This window comes from Chironomus tepperi, unplaced genomic scaffold (assembly GCF_022539635.2).
Source record: "Chironomus tepperi strain 1889 unplaced genomic scaffold, CSIRO-AGI_Ctep_v1 contig_419, whole genome shotgun sequence".
Taxonomy (NCBI): domain Eukaryota; kingdom Metazoa; phylum Arthropoda; class Insecta; order Diptera; family Chironomidae; genus Chironomus; species Chironomus tepperi.
In genome coordinates, this window is record NW_027226541.1 from 257,966 (window position 1) to 275,513 (window position 17,548).

Genomic DNA, 17,548 nt, shown 5'->3' on the forward strand with positions numbered 1-17,548 from the left:
GTTAAATTTGTTAATTTTTTATGGATTTATTGATGCTTAAATGTCTATTTTGACTAGATTGTTGCTGTCTATGACTTTGGGACTATTCAGCACATCACAATCTATATCGCTTGATTGTCAATATATATCAGGTGGATGGGACAGTTCATTAGGAACAGTTTATCGTTGCGAAGTTAGAAATTCTGTCTCAATAACTTCACCTGAGGAAGCACAAGTCGACTCAGTGACTGGTTCACACCTGGCTGGCTATAATAATGACAATGTTGAGGCATTTTCTATTGCAAGAAAAGGACAAGTTCATTATTTTCCACGTGGATTGGAAAAAATCTTCAAGAATCTTAAAGGAATTCAAATTGCCTACGCTGGACTTAAGGAAATTCATCAAAGTGACTTTAAAGACCTCCCAAAATTGAGGAATCTTTACTTGCAAGGAAATAATTTGGAAATATTGGAAGCAAATTTATTCAAATTTAATCCAAATTTAAATTTCATTTCATTACATTCCAATAAAATTTCGCACATAGATCCTAATGTATTTGACAAGCTGACTAGACTGAAGGATATGAACCTTAACTCCAGCACTTGCATTAGCATGACTGCTTCCGACAGTCAAACTGTACAAAAACTCATCAAAACAGCAAGCACCAGATGCATAAATTCAGATTATTCAAATTTGGAGCATAAAGTCAAGGACCTTGAAGCTGCATCCTCAACATTAAATTCAGAACAACTCAAGGAAAATCTGGAAAAATTGGAAAATGATGTGAAAAATTCAAATTTTCCAAATTTCTTCCAAATTGAACTTCAGGACTTGAAAGCAAGTCAAGTCAAAAAGGCACAAGAAGAACATTTTTCAGCATTAGTATCAAAAGCTTGCCGACTTTCCATAACAGATAATTTGACAAATTTGATGACCCTTGCTACAAATGGAACCGACAGTCAGCAAGACATGATCAACAAAAATTTCAAAAAAATGAGTCAAAATATTGCAAAAATTGATGAAAAATTGACCGGAACTGCTGCAAAAATGGACGAAAACATTGCAAATTTGAAGGAAGTAGCACTAAAATTTCAAATGTCAATGCCAACAAATATGAAGGACGAGGTAGCTGCCAGGTGTGAGGACGAAACTAAAATGTCAAAAAATAGCAAAAAAATTGAAAAAATTGACATAAAATTGGATATTTTGGAGGAAATTTTGAGCAATTTTCAAACATTTTCCTACAAAAAATTTAACAAAATGGAAATTGAGGAAAAAGTTTTTCATGTGAGCATGAAAAAGTCAATTGAAAGCTCAAATGAGGAAATTGATAGGAAAATTGGGGAAATTCAGGCAAAAATTGACGCAAAATTTGATGAAATTGATGAAAAACTCGAGGAAATGGAAAGAAAATTTGGGGAAAAAATTGAGGAAATTTTGAAAATTGTAAAATAATTTTTTAAATGTTACGTAATTTTTGGATAATCCCCAATAAATTTAAAATTTAACGATTTTGTAAAATATTTTGGCTAAAATTAATTAATAAATGATTTAAATAAGAATTTAGGGGCGTTCGCATATTACGTAAAGGTGGGGATTTGTGGGTCGAGCTCCCAATAATGTCACAGAGTGGGTCGAGCTCCCAATAATGTCACGGAGTGGGTCGAGCTCCCAATAATGTCACAGAGTGGGTCGAGCTCCCAATAATGTCACGGAGTGGGTCGAGCTGCCAATAATGTCACGGAGTGGGTCGAGCTCTTACTAATGTCACGGAGTGGGTCGAGCTCCCAATAATGTCACGGAGTGGGTCGAGTTGTCAATAATGTCACTGAGTGGGACAAGCTCCCAATAATGTCACGGAGTGGGTCGAGCTCCCAATAATGTCACGGAGTGGGTCGAGCTCCTAATGATGTCACGGAGTGGGTCGAGCTGCCAATAATGTCACGGAGTGGGTCGAGCTCTTACTAATGTCACGGAGTGGGTCGAGCTCCCAATAATGTCACGGAGTGGGTCGAGCTCCCAATAATGTCACGGAGTGGGTCGAGCTCCCAATAATGTCACGGAGTGGGTCGAGCTCCCAATAATGTCACGGAGTGGGACGAGCTCCCAATAATGTCACGAAGCTTCCAATACATAACATATACCAAAAAAAACTTAATAAACGTATTCAGTGGAAGGCGCACCTTTATATTGAATTGGATACTTATATACTATTCTACAATGCTGATTTAATGATGCTCGGAGCAAATTTAAGTCGGATAGCTATTCCAACAAGTTGCAGTAGACTTAAGGGCCTGTTCACTTATTACGTATCGCAATAAATTGATCGCAGCACCGCCCGTGCGTTACTTAATAACAGCACGGTTTGTGAACTACAGACAACTACAGACACAATGAAATTTTAAACATACAAAAGGTGAATGAAATCAAGCACAGACGGATAAACTTGTATATGCTGAGTTGTTGAGAAAGTAAAAAAAAAATATCATTTTTAGTATAGTTTCTTAAGCTAGTGAATTAAGTGCTCATAAGTCTATTGTAAAATGATCAGGTAAGTTTAATTCAAATTTGGACTCGGACTCGGACTCGAATTCGGACTCGGACTCGGACTCGGACTCGAAGACTCGGACTCGGAGACTCGGACTCGGAATCGGAGACTCGGAATCGGAGACTCGGAATCGGAGACTCGGAATCGGAGACTCGGACTCGGAGACTCGGACTCGGACTTGGACTCGGTCTCGGTCACGGATTCGGAGACTCGGACTCGGAGACTCGGATTCGGAGACTCGGACTCGGAAACTCGGAGACTCGGACTCGGATTCGGAGAGTCGAACTCGGAGACTCGGACTCGGATTCGGAGAGTCGAACTCGGAGACTCGGACTCGGACTCGGACTCGAAGACACGGACTCGGAGACTCGGACTCGGAATCGGAGACTCGGAATCGGAGACTCGGAATCGGAGACTCGGAATCGGAGACTAGGACTCGGAATCGGAGACTAGGACTCGGAATCGGAGACTAGGACTCGGAATCGGAGACTAGGACTCGGAATCGGAGACTAGGACTCGGAATCGGAGACTAGGACTCGGAATCGGAGACTAGGACTCGGAATCGGAGACTCGGAATCGGAGACTCGGACTCGGACTTGGACTCGGTCTCGGTCTCGGATTCGGAGACTCGGACTCGGAGACTCGGAGACTTGGAGACTCGAAGACTTGGAGACTCGGAGATTCATAGACTCGTAATCAGAATCAGACGAGTATTGGTGTCGGTGTCGTCGTCGGTCTCGGATGAATTGATTTGACTTGAATTGACTGCCTCAAAATTTATGATTTGTGTCACATAAAATTGATAATAAAATAAGAAATAAAGAAATTTAATAGCGACATACTTTATGTGACCATGGAATAAATATTCATAAAAGTCGCGTATCTGTAATAAATCAGTCTATTCCATTGTTGTTGTAGACACAAATTTTGAATAAATATATTCAATTTTTTTTAGGAATCACTCAAACCTAAACATATTGAGCATGTACTTGACAGCGATTATTTCAATCATATTAATATCAAAATTAACTGATTCAGTCACAGCTGCCAAGTCCAATGAATCAATAGCTTGCAATGACATTTGCTTAACATCAGGATGTGTTCGTGCGGCATCAAAAATTCTCGAGAAAATGGATGAAAATATTGATCCATGTGATGACTTCTTTGCATTTAGGTAAGTCATAAGAATAGGCTGGCATTTAAGGCAGTTATGCTAGTTAGGTGTCGGATTGAATATATTGGGTGTCTGGATATATTGGGTGACTGGATGTATTGGGTGCCTGAATATTGGGTGCCTGGATACATTGGGTGTCTGGATACATTGGGTGCCTGGATACATTGGGTGTCTGGATACATTGGGTGTCTGGATACATTGGGTGTCTGGATACATTGGGTGTCTGGATATATTGAGTGTCTGGATACATTGGGTGTCTGGATACATTGGGTGTCTGGATGTATTGGGTGTTCGGTTATTGCGTTCCTGGATACGCTCCTGACAATTAAGACCCCCTACCAGATATATCGACTCCAGTATTGAATTTCTTATAAATTCTAATTTTATTTAACTCAACAGCTGCAACCAGTACAACAAAAATACAAATGTTCCTGATGACAAGTCATCTGTTAACATATTTAGTACAATTAACGACAATTTAAAGGAACAATTAAGAACGATTGTCACATCACCAATTGAAGATAATGAAATTGAATCATTTAAGAACATCAAGAAGCTATTCAAAGCTTGCTTTAATGAATGTAAGTCAAAATTTTAATTCAAATTCAATTTAATTCAATTTTTAATTTTAATTTTTAAGCACTAATTGAGGAACAGGAGCTTAAACCATTGATTGATATTCACAATGAACTTGATGGATGGCCTGTAGTCAAAGGACATTTATGGAATGAGTCAAAATGGACATGGCAGCAATCAGTCATAGATTTTAAGAATTATGGATTCTCAACTAATTCCATCTTTGCATTTACTGTGGATATTGACTTGAAAAATACATCCAAACGCATCATAAGTGTAAGATTCTGAGAATGAGAGAGACTGAGAGACACTTAGAGAGACTGAGAGAGACTAAGAGAGACTGAGAGAGACTGAGAGAGACTGAGAGAGAATAAAAGAGACTGACTGATTTAATAAACCTTCATAATTACAGATCGACCAACCATATTTGGGACTAAACCGTGAATATCTAATTGAAGGACTAGACAACAAAGTTGTTCAAGCTTATTACTCATATCAAGTTGATTTGGCTGTTATGTATGGAGCTGATCATAAATCTGCTGAACAACAAATGAGAGAAGTTCTTGAGTTTGAATTTTTATTGGCAAATGTTAGTTATTTATTGGATTATTTTAAGTATATAGCTTGACTATTGCTTGGTTTATGACTTTTTAGATATCCATACCAAAAGAGGATCGTAGAGACTTTAGTGCACTTTACAATACAATGACAATTAAGGATCTTAATGTTAGATATCCATACAATAATTGGGTGAGTGAAGGTCCTATTTGCTGTGATCAGGTTCTGGTTCCGCTCTTGGATTTAACTACACTACAACCAGTTAAATCGTCTTCAGCTCCAAATAACATATTTTTATTTAAATTTCCAGCTTGAATATTTTAATTCACTTTTACCAGATATTAGTCAAGTGACTGAAGACGAGATTATAAATGTCAGTGTGCCTAGCTTTTTCAATGCATTACAATCACTGCTGGAGCAAACATCAAAAAGGTAAAATCAAATATTCTTAAAAGCACCAATGAGCTGGGCACTAGGGATTCTCTATAACCAGAAGCTGTCTCCTGAATTGACGAGAATTTGAAGAATATTCTTGGAGTCTCGGATTGAGTTCTAGTCTCGGTTTTGCATTCGATTCGGGACTCGGTTTCAGTCTTAGTCTCCATTCCGGTCTCATGATCAAGGCCTAGTCTACTTCCTGGTATCGATTCTGGTCTCTGTCTCGGCCTCAGTCTACGTTCAGTTCTCGGCCACAGTCTTCGTCCTGGTCTCGGACTCGGTTTGGTCTCGATCTCTGTCTCGATCCAAGTCTCCGTGCCAGTCTCGGTGCCGGTCTCAATCCCAGTCTCGATTTTGGGCCAATTCGATTCTGGGCTTGGTTTCAGTCTCGGTCACGGTCTCAATCTCCGTTCTAGTTTCGATCCCTGTCTCAGTCCTGGTTTCTGTTCTAGGCTTTGTCTTGATACAAGTCTCCGTCTCTGTCCTGGTGTCCGTCCGGGACTCGATCCCAGTCTCCATCCGGGTTTTGATTCCGGTCTCGGTCTCAGTATCCGTTCCAATTTCAATTCTTGTCTCGGTCTTGGTCTCAGTCTCTGTCCTGGTCTTTGTCTTGATCCAAGTCTCCGTCTCCATTTCGGTTTCGGTCTCAGTGTCCGTCCTGTTCACGGTTCTAGTCTCTGTCTCGATCCAAGTCTCCGTTCTGGTTTCGGTGCCTGTCTCGTTTGCAGTCTCAATTCTGGAATCGGTTTCAGTTTCCGTCGTCCCAGTCTCCATTCCGGTCTCTGTCTAGATCCCTATCTTCGTCCAGATCTCGGTCTCGGTTCTCGATCTAGTTGGCCATACAGCCTAATACCCTAATTACATCATTATACCATGTAATTATGCAGAGACTGACTCAATGTCTGTTAGGCATTGTTGCAACCAAAGGTGTATTCCAGAGGATTTTAAGTGTCAAACCCCCCTCACATCCTAAAGCCACTAGCTACAACATATCTCTAAAAATTCTAAAATATCCACAGAACTCTTGCCAACTACATCTTCTGGAGGGCCACAGAATCATCATCAACATACCTAACCAAACAAATTAAAAGTCGAAAGCTTCAATATACAAAAGTATTAACCGGTAAACAGCAAGACGAACCACGTTGGAAGGAATGCATGAATCTTGCATCCGATAATTTACCAATTGCAGTTGGTGCTTTATATGTACGAAAATATTTTCAAAAAAATTCGAAAGACATTGCACAGGAAATGTTGGAAGGAATAAGACATGAATTTAATGACATCCTTAAGACAGTACCGTGGATGGATGACAGTACACGTACCGCAGCACAATCAAAGATGAAAAAGATGATTTATAATATTGGATATCCGGATGAGTTAATGAATGACATTAAATTGACTGAATTTTATAATTTATTAAAAATTAACGAAAATAATTTTTTTAAATCAATTTTAAACGTTAAAAAGTTTGAAATTGATCGAAGCTTTATGGCTTTAAATGAGCCATTCAATAAGTCAGATTGGAGATATTTCTCAGGTGCGAGTGTCGTTAATGCTTTTTATGATCCAACTAAGAACAGCATTGGTAAGTTGTGAGATTATTGTGGTCATTTAATGCTTACGGGCTGGGTGGATGGGGTTGAGTGTACATATACCCACCTTACATCCCCCTATACCCACCTTACATCCATCATACACCCACCTTACATCCCCACTACAGCCACCTTACATCCCCCCTACATCCACCTAACATCCCCCCTAAACCCACCTTACATCCCCTTACACCCACCTTATATTCATCCACACTCACCCTAGGTCCTCCTAAATACTTGGTGGGAGAAGCCTGGAATTCCCTCTTTTAGGAACCTAATCATAGGGGAGGGGTTAAAGGCAACGGTTCACTCTGTTACGGACATATTCACTAACTTTTGTCTATTTCACAGAATTTCCAGCTGGCATCCTTCAAGGTCATTTCTTCTCAGCTGATCGTCCACGTTACTTGAATTATGGTGCAATTGGTGTTGTTATTGGACATGAAATTACACATTTATTTGATGATCAAGGCAGTCAATTTGACTTGGACGGCAATTTAGTCGACTGGTGGGAAGAAGAGACCAAAAAAGCTTATTTGGAGAAGGCACGATGCATCATTGAACAGTATGGCAATTATACAGAACCAAATGTGAAGCTTAACTTGAACGGAATCAATACACAAGGAGAGAATATTGCTGACAATGGTAATGTCTTGTAGATTCATGGTCAGCATGTTAAGTCATTAATTTGAATATTAAAAGTCCGTTAATCGATCAAAAATCCGTGTCCATGCAGGCATGACTGGAACTGGATTTAAATCCATGTCATGCCTGCATGATGCTGAATTTTGGATCAATTAATCGACTTGTGACTATTTTGGGTAATCAGGTGGAGTTAAGGAGGCATATTTGGCATATCAAAAGTTTGTTGCCAAAAATGGATCTGAAAAGAAACTTCCTGGACTTAAATACACACAAAATCAGCTGTTTTGGATATCCGAAGCTCAAATATGGTGCTCAACATATCGACCAGGTAAAGGAACGACTCAGAAACTTGAGATTTTTTAAGCATTTTTCTCAATAATTCTACAGAATCAATGAAGCTTTACATCACAGTCAACGAGCATTCACCTGGACAGTTTAGAGTCTTGGGTCCATTGAGTAATATGAAGGAATTCTCGAAGGATTTTAACTGTCCAATTGGTAAGTCAATGGCTTCTTGATATGCAATAATTGTCATAAATATCATTAATTTTGTCATAGGTTCCAAAATGAATCCAGTCCATAAATGCGAGGTTTGGTAAAAAAATTTGAAAATTGTCAATTTAAAATTGAAATATAAATAAAGAATTTTCTTAAAAAATACAGTAAGCTTTGATATTTTACTTAAAAGAATTCAGGGCAGAATCAAAATCTTCCATTATTGATCTACTCCAGTGGTGGACAACCTGTGTGCTGCCAAAATTTCTTTGCAAATCCTATGAACCGCGTATCGTGTGTGGCTTCCGTTAAAGCTTACCACCCAGGTAAGCCGCGAAAAATAAAAGGTTGTCCACCACTGATCCAGACCCTTCAGATCCTGTGTGATTGTTAAAGCTCCAAGTCGGGGCATGGTTCCAGTAAGTAAGTAAGTAAGTAGAGACTGGAAGGAAAAAGGCGGGAAAGGAAGAAAGGGGAAGGAAGGGGAAGGAAGGGGAAGGAAGGGGAAGGAAGGGGAAGGAAGGGGAAGGAAGGGGAAGGAAGGCAGGAAAGCAGGAAGCAACGAAGATGCGGAAAGGAAGTACAATTTGAAGCTCTTTTTGGATTTTGTCACAAAAATCCCAAAAAAATTGAATAAATTTATCCAAAAAAAGAGGATAAAGTGTATACCCACCATTCCCACTCCACCATACCCCACCATTCCCCTCCATTCAGAATAACTCCCTTCATTATACGCACTCCAAACTACCTGAGTAGACTCAGAGAGTCAAAATAATGTTGTTCTTTTTCTTAACACATTACAAGTTGTGGCTTATGAGTCAGCAAAGCTAATTACTTCCTATTATTACACTTGTTACTAGTTGAGTCATGAGTCCCCATTTTGGGTTACCAAATTGAATTTCGTGATTTTAAATCATATTTGGTGCTCAAGATAAGACTTGAATCAACTCAAAATCATCTAAAATTTGAGTCGACTTTGAAATGACAGAAAGTTAAGTCGGATGGAACCGGATTTAGATGTAATTTAATTATGAAGATGAGGCAGAGTAGACAGGAATTTGGAAATCGGACTCCAAAGTCCATGCCTTGGCTCTAATGGAGTCCCATAAAATCTGCAGCTCTCTCTGGAATCGGGGGGAGGCATACCAAAGCACCATGACACATAGGTTGCATAACACTATTTTAGAGTCAATATTGTCTAAACTGCGTGCCGCGGTGCACTAAAATGCAATGAACCTCATGTCAGTCACGGCTTACCACAAGGTGGACTACCTGGCTTACCTGTCTAACAACCAAGGTGTGTCATGTCTCAAAAAATGTTGGGAAACACTGCTGTAGAGTCAGTATTATCCATTGTACGTTCTGCGACTTACTAATGTGGCAACAAAATCCCATGAACTGAATATCTGTCTATCTTTACAAGATAGACACACATTGTCTATCTTTATCAATGTGTGTCAATCCACAAAAAAAGTTGCCCAACACTGATCTAAGGGGTCGTTCCCTCACACATTATCATCACAATCAGCATATTAAGTCACTATAACTAAAATAAGCAGCATAAATAAAAGTCAGCATTTTTTACACAATCAACAACAATAATTGCTAATTTTAAATGAAAACGAAAGTGTTGAGTGAATTAATTCAGTTCTTTTGCAGTCACACATCAAGTAGCTTACATCAGCTGTAATATTGTTAAAGTGCTAGTCAAAAAATGTTGTTGCTGTTAAAAATTTCATTAATTTTCCTACTAAATTCAGCATTTCATCCAGTCACAGCTTATAGTGTCAGAAATTTCCGTAATATTGATGCGGAATCGATGAATTTGACAGCTAGTCCAAATTCGTGTGACGACATCTGCTTAACACGAGGCTGCATTATCACAGCGGCAGTCATACTTGAGAAAATTGATGAAAATTTGGATCCGTGTGATGATTTTTATACATTTAGGTAGGAATTGTTAATATTTTTGGGATGGGGGAGGGGATGAGGGGGTGTAGACCAGTGTTGGACAACCTGTGTGCCGCTAAATTGCCCATGAACCGCATGTCGTGTGTGGTTACAATCAAGATGTGCAGTAATTGGCAAAAAAGTCATAATTGGAAAGATTAACCAATAGATTCATGTCAAGACAGTAGGAGCCTGATTCAGCATTGAAGGGGCGGGTCCCCCTGGTTTAAGATTCAAAAAAAAAAAAAATTCTTCAAAAGTGTTGGAATAATGGAGCATTCCTATAGATCAGTGTTGGGCAACCTGTTTTGTGGATTTGCATTCCATGATTGTAAGGTTAGACAGATATGCGCTTTATGGGATTTTTGTGGCACATTAGTAGGTCGCAGAACGTACAATCTATAATATTGACTCTATAGCACTGCTTTTCAACCTTTTTTTGAGACATGACACACCTTGATGGTGAGACAGGTAAGCCAGGTAGTCCATCAGGTGGTACTTCATGACTGACAAGAGGTTCATTGCATTTCAGTGCACCACGGCACGCAGTTTAGACAATATTGACTCTAAAACATATGTTATGCAACCTATGTGTCATGGTGCTCTGGTGTGTCTCAGCTGCTCCTTACTGGGAAAGGGGGAAAAGGGGGACCGAGAGGAGGGACCAGAGATGGGACAGAGATAGGGGACGGGGAGAGAGGGGACGGACAGAGGGGGGAAGGACAGAGGGGCGACGGAGGAGGTGGGTTAGAATCGGAAAACCCTCAATTGACTATTGACCCCAATTCTCTTAGGGAAAGTAGTTTGACATTTTATTACGGCTTGTTCTTTCAAAAAGTCGATTATTTCACGTTGCATAATCACTGAACGACCCCAATATATCTAATAATAAATCCATAACTTTACATCTTTCCTATCCATCACAGTTGTAATCGATACATCAACAACACATTCATTCCTGACGATCAGACACAAATTGACGTTTTCGTTGAAACTCATGAGAAGCTTCAGGAACGAATTAAGGCAATCATAACAGCACCAATTGACGATAATGAAATTGAACCTTTTAAAAATATGAAAAGACTTTATCGAGCATGTATGAATAAAGGTAAGCTGAACAATCTTGATTGCCTGACTTATGACTTACTCAATTTCCAGCACTCATTGAGGAGCGTGGCTTAAAACCAATGACTGATGTCCTGGAGAAAGAAGGTGGATGGCCTGTTGTAATGGGAGGCACATGGGATGGATCAGACTGGTCATGGACGGACACTCAGATACATTTAAATAAACAAGGCTACACGGCTGAATATTTATTTAAATTTAAAGTTGATAATGACTATAAGAATATAACAAAGTACATAATTAGGGTAAGTTGAGGTTAGGGTAGGGGAATTTGAGTGCCGGAAATTATTTTTGGAAATGCCATGAATTGTATGCTCTGTGCGGTTTTGATCGAAATGTCACGAAGGTCTGCCTGGAAAAATTAATGTTTGCCCACCCCTGGCGTCCTCACTCGTCTCACTAGACACGCCCCTAATGCAGGTTTTTGAGGTTAGAGTTGGTCGGGCTGCAATGTGGATCCTCTAATTGAATCCTGTCCTTAATGAAAGACAGGAGTTCCAAGGTCATGTCCACTCTGGTTGAGGTTATGCAGTACTTAGATCAGTGATGGACAACCTTGTAATTTTGTGGTACACCTTGATGATAAGCCTCGACTGAAACCACACACGATGTATGGTTCAGAGCATTTCTTGAGTGTGTCGCGGCACGAAGGTTGCCCATAATTGCCTTAGATTGTGATGTCTAAATGATCCTTAGCGTGGATTAGTTGACTCAAGTCAAATCGGACTTTACATGAAATTCTGGTCGACTTGAAGGGGTCATGGAACTGATCTAGAGTCAGGTAGTCCAAACTGAACCCAGATTTGAACCGAATCCGGCATAAAGTCATAGTCACGGATGGTTTGGGGTCGAATTATTGATCGATTGACCATTTGTGATTCCATTGCCATTTTGTCCTTTAATTTGACTAAACCTCACTATTAATTCCCAAATCTAGGTTCATACCACTCCATATCCACCCCATATCAATAATATACCCCAAAATCCCTCTTTTATACAGATCGATCAACCAAATTTGCAACTTGAACGAGAACAATTCTTGGAAGAATTTGAATCACAAACTATTCAGGATTATCACAAATATCAAGTTGATTTGGCAATTTTGTATGGTGCAAAACGAATTTGTGCTGAATTACAGATGCGAGAGGTTCTTGAGTTTGAGGTTAAGTTAGCTAGGGTAAGGAATAAATTTAGGTAAAATGGAATATTTCAAAAAAAGAATCAAATTTTCAGATAGTTATGACAAAAGAAGAACGAACTGACTTTAATAACCTTTATCATCTGATGTCTATTAAGGAACTGCAAGCAAAATATCCATTCATGGATTGGGTGAGTGTTAATGACGATCGGGGTTGTACACATGTTGCGTACTCTATTTTTTTACCCCATTCCATTACCCTTAGCCCATCCCCTTACCATATCATCTTGACCCACCTCTTTATCCCATGCTACTATCCCATACCCCTACTCCATCTCCTTAGTCCATCCTCTTGACCTATCCCATAACCCTATTTCCTTACCTTATCCCCTTACCTTATCCCATCCTTTTATCTCATTGTCTTATCTTATCCTCCTTACTCTGTGCCCATTACCCTATCCACATTACCCTATCCCCTTACCCTATCCCCTTAACCCATGCTCTTAACCCTATCCCCTTACCTCATTCTCTTACCCCATTCCTTTACCCCATTTTCTTACTTTGTCACCTTACCCTTACCCTTACCTATCCCATCACCCTATCACCTTTCCAACCCCTCACCTTCCCTCCCTGCATCTGACCCTTAACAATCCCAAAAACTTAATATAATTTTGTATAAAAATTAACATTTTCAGCTAAATTATTTCAATTCAATTCTACCGGATGTGAGTCGAGTGACTAAAGATGAGATCATCAATGTCAGTGTACCAAAGTATTTAGAAGATTTAGGACGGCTCTTAGAAAACACACCAAAAAGGTAAGAAATTTCAGAAAAATGCACAAGAAGTTGTGAAATGTGGCTTGAAGGCAGTGATGGTTCTAGATTAGTTGTGGGCAGCCTGAGTGATAAGCCTTGAAACTGCACTGGTCATATGGTTCATGGCATTTTTGAACAATTTTAGTTGCCGCGGCACACAGGTTGCCCATCACTGCAATATAGGGTCAATCTAGAGCATAGTGCCGTGGAACACTATGAAAATGACATGAACCGTACGTCGTGTACGGATTCGACCGAGGCTTACCATCAAAGTGTGTCTTGAAAAATAGAAGGTTGTCCATCACTGTTGTGAATTGAGGCAGTGCTGCTCAATGTTTAAGGGGTTATCGGGCATTTTAAGGGGTGGACTGCACACTACATACGGTTTATGGTTTGCCGGCAAAACTGCTTTAGATTGACCTCATATTGCAGTGGTGGACAACCTGTGTACTTGCGGCATACCATGAATGATGCCCCAAAACACATAAAAGTTGGACAGCACTGCTTCAATCCAGAACAGTGATGGACAACCTTCTATTTTTTGCGATGCACCTTGATAGAGCACTTAAGTGGTAAGCCACTACAGGAGACACTACATATGGGTCATGGCATGCTTTGGTACCTAGCTTGGACAACACTGCTATAGATTAACTCCAAATTGCAGTGGTGGACAACCTGTATGTCGCAATAACTAAAATGATATAAAAATGCCATGAACCGTATGTCAAGTGCAGTTACAGTCAAGACTATCCACTCAGGTTGCCCACAGCTGCTATAATGCCACTAAATTCAAATCTTTTAAGATCCCTAACCTCAAAAATTCATCTCATCCATAGAACAATTGCCAACTACATATTCTGGTGTCTAACATCAATGTCCTCATCATTCCTATCACAAGATGCACGCAATCTTGAACTTGAATACATGAAGTCAGCAACTGGACAACTTGAAGATGAGCCACGATGGAAGGAATGCATGAATTATGTCTCAAAAAGCTACTCAATAGCCACAGGTGCTTTATATGTCCGAAAATACTTCAATCATGACTCAAAGGAGACTGTACAGGACATGATGGACATGATTAAGGCTAAATATGATGTAATATTGAGATCCGTTGAGTGGATGGACGATCAGACGAAGCAGTCAGCACTATTAAAATTAAAGAATATGCTGACAAATATAGCATATCCAAATGAGTTGATGGATGACAATAAGCTTGTGGATTATTATGGATCAGTGACTGTTGATGAGACTAAATTTTATGAATCATTATTTAATGTCCAAAAGTACAGCCATGAACAGGATTTAAAGGATCTAAGGGAGACATACAGCAAGTCTGATTGGAAAAATTGGTTTGGTGCTGCGGTCATTGATGCTTACTATGACTTGACAAAAAATGTAATAAGTAAGTTTTGTGGTGGTTTGAAGGAATTTGAACAGTTTTTAATGATTTTTGGCATTTCTTGACAGATTTTCCAGCTGGAATATTCCAAGGTCGATTCTTTTCACATGATCGTCCAGCATATATGAATTATGGAGCTATTGGAACTGTTATGGGACATGAAATGACACATGCTTTTGATAATCAGGTAAATATTATGGAAATATTTTGGATATTATGAATTGGAGTAGCTAGGAGGGGGTTAACGGGGTTGTGGGTCAATGTTAAGGATTGTTCAGACCAAAACCAAGGCTTCCGAGTCACCACGAAGACTTCCGAGTCACCACGAAGACTTCCGAGTCACCACGAAGACTTCCGAGTCACTACGAAGTAGGGTTGGGCAAATATTCGAATATATTCGAATATATTCGCATATGAACAAAAAAATATTCGAATATATTCGAATGCGTATTCGAATATGCATTATTCAAAAATATTCCGTTGTATTTGATTTATTCAAAGAGTCATTTCTTATCGTTTTTGTGAAGTATGTAATTTCATACAAAAGTTGATCAATAATCCTTTTTTTGCTTATTTTTGGCAAAAAATGATAAAATCTTAGTTAATTTGTGTTAAAACATGTATCTATGACTCGGAATAATGTTCTTATGAAAGAATGATGATGCATTAATGCAATTTTATTGAAAATTTCTAATTTTTTGCCTGAAATATGCAAAAAAAGGATTTTTGATCAACTTTTGTATGAAATTACATACTTCACAAATGTGATTAGAAATTACTCTTTGAAGAAACCAAATGCAACGGAATTTTTTTGAATATTGCGTATTCGAATATGCATTCGAATATATTCGCATAAAATATTCGAATATTTGTATTCGAATATATTCGAATACGATTCTGCCCAAGCCTACTACGAAGACTACCGATTCACTACGAAGACTTCCAATTTACCACGAAGACTTCCGAGTCACCACGAAGACTTCCGAGTCATCTACCACTAGTCTCTGTCAAGTCTATGCCAAGCCTTTACAGTTACAACACCAATAATTCCCCTCAATCCCCCTTAACATAACTTAACAACCACATTTAATATCAATATTCATAAAAAAATTCTAATTTAAGGGCAAACGATTTGATTCCGATGGAACTTTGGCCAATTGGTGGAAAAATGAAACGATGGAAGCTTACATAGAGAAAGAAAATTGTATCAAGACACAGTATGGAAACTACTCAGAGCCAACTACAAAGTTGTACCTAGATGGAGTTAATACATTGGGAGAAAATATTGCTGATAATGGTAGGTTGTAGTTCTGTAAGAGGGGAAGTTGCGTGGACGTAGTTGTCTAGGATAATGACTTGATGGGTTATTCATGATAATTTGGCGCATTATGCACTCTGGATGAGAGCTTGTCAAAAACTTAATCCATTGATCGGGTCGATTTTACCGGAACTGCTGGAATAGTAAAATGGTTCACTAATGATGGTAAAGTAGTCCTATACATGGATCAGTACCTGTCAGGGCAAAATCGACCCTAAATGCTCAAAGTAGACCCAAATCAGCCTCGATATTTGCTCCTACATATCCTAAATTCTATACCAAAATTTGCCATTTTAATCAGGTGGAGTCAGAGTTGCATATCAGGCATATCAAAAGTTTGTAGACAAAAATGGACCGGAGAAGAAACTTCCTGGATTAAAATACACACCAAATCAGCTATTTTGGATTTCGGGTGCACAAGTTTGGTGTTCTGTGTACAGACCAGGTGAGATTATGTGATTTTTTATGCATTTATTAGCTTAATTTATTTGATTTTAAAAATACAGAAACAATTAAGCAATCAATTGAAACGAGCATACATTCTCCTGGACAGTTTAGGGTTCTGGGACCATTTAGGAATTTAGAGGAATTTTCAAAAGACTTCAACTGTCCTAAAGGTAAGTTTTAATTTAGATTGTGATGCTGCTCTGTAAAGATTGTTAAGAATGAAGACCCGAAGTCACGAAGAGACCCGAATAAATCCGAAGAGATCCGAAGACACCCGAAGACTAAAGATCTGAAGAGACCCGAAGAGATACGAAGATAACCGAAGAGATACGAAGATAACCGAAAATATACGAAGATAACCGAAAATATACGAAGAGACACGAAGAGATACGAAAAGACCCGAAGATATCCGAAAAGACTGAGAAGACCCGACGAAACCCGAAGACCAGAAAACCGAAGAGTCTTGGCCATGGTCTCGAAAATCTTTAATTGCTACCAAGATATATCCACCAAAGGAGGAGCAATGGCTATTGCAGGTCTAAAATAGTGTCGCTAAGACGATCTGAGGTCTGGAAAATCAAGAACTAAATCCAAATTTGCAGAATAATAGTCAAAAGATGAAGAACTAAATTGACAGAACAACAACACAATTATTTGGATCTCCAAGCTATCATTTCTACTCACGCTTTGTGTTCCGCAATCAGCGAATAACCCTTAACTGCACTCTATTGCCATTAATTGCCATTTATGTTCTATTTTTGCAGGTTCACCGATGAATCCCGTTCACAAATGTGAGATTTTTTAACATATTTAAATAATTTAGCAATTTAAGTTAATTTATATTTAAATAAATTTAAAAAAATGTTAAAATAAATTTGAAACTCAATTGAAATAAATTTAAAAATATTTAAATTTTAACAATTTTTAATATATTTTTGTAAATAATTCTTAAAATAAATGTTAATTAATATTTAAAAAAATCATTAAATTTTATTATTTTAAATATATCTTATTCAATAAATTACAACTTTTAATGACCGTGTCTTAAAAAAGTACTAATTAAAGATTCCGAGATGTGCTTTATTGCTTGTATTAAAATATTGAGGCTGTAAATTTACCGTTAACATTTACAGAAGATATACTCATTTTCGGTAGTTTTTGTAACATTTTAACAGCAGTTCATAAGGAGCCCAGAGTTGGCAAGACTTCGCGAGTCAGATTTGTACTTTTATTTGGAATCCGACTTCATTGAAATCGGACTATAATGTAGTCAAGTGCTGCAAATTCTGAAGGAGTCATTCATTTATTAAGCAAATCTACTGAATTACCAAGCTACCACGCT

The 17,548-nt window shown here is 38.6% G+C and overlaps 2 protein-coding genes across 3 annotated transcripts; both read left to right on the forward strand.

Annotated features, from left to right (window-relative positions):
- Window positions 1-2,410: 2,410 nt before the first annotated feature.
- Window positions 2,411-8,180, forward strand: LOC139097282 (neprilysin-2-like). 2 transcript variants are annotated; one of them, XM_070649076.1, is made up of 12 exons: window positions 2,411-2,531; window positions 3,484-3,702; window positions 4,102-4,283; window positions 4,343-4,554; window positions 4,691-4,867; window positions 4,933-5,028; window positions 5,147-5,268; window positions 6,294-6,862; window positions 7,221-7,514; window positions 7,699-7,842; window positions 7,902-8,012; window positions 8,073-8,180. In XM_070649076.1, the coding sequence occupies exons 1-12, from the start codon at window positions 2,524-2,526 to the stop codon at window positions 8,111-8,113; spliced, it is 2,175 nt and encodes a 724-aa protein (XP_070505177.1). In that variant the 5' UTR covers window positions 2,411-2,523; the 3' UTR covers window positions 8,114-8,180. The 2 variants fall into 2 exon arrangements, with proteins under 2 accessions (XP_070505177.1, XP_070505178.1); XM_070649077.1 differs by lacking the exon at window positions 2,411-2,531 and adding an exon at window positions 3,353-3,413.
- A 1,543-nt stretch (window positions 8,181-9,723) lies between these two features.
- On the forward strand, window positions 9,724-17,011 carry LOC139097309 (neprilysin-2-like). The gene is made up of 12 exons (XM_070649117.1): window positions 9,724-9,959; window positions 10,886-11,067; window positions 11,118-11,329; window positions 12,085-12,261; window positions 12,318-12,413; window positions 12,918-13,039; window positions 13,876-14,444; window positions 14,510-14,628; window positions 15,564-15,738; window positions 16,061-16,204; window positions 16,266-16,376; window positions 16,971-17,011. Exons 1-12 carry the CDS (start codon window positions 9,724-9,726, stop codon window positions 17,009-17,011), a joined length of 2,184 nt encoding a protein of 727 aa, XP_070505218.1.
- Window positions 17,012-17,548: the final 537 nt, after the last annotated feature.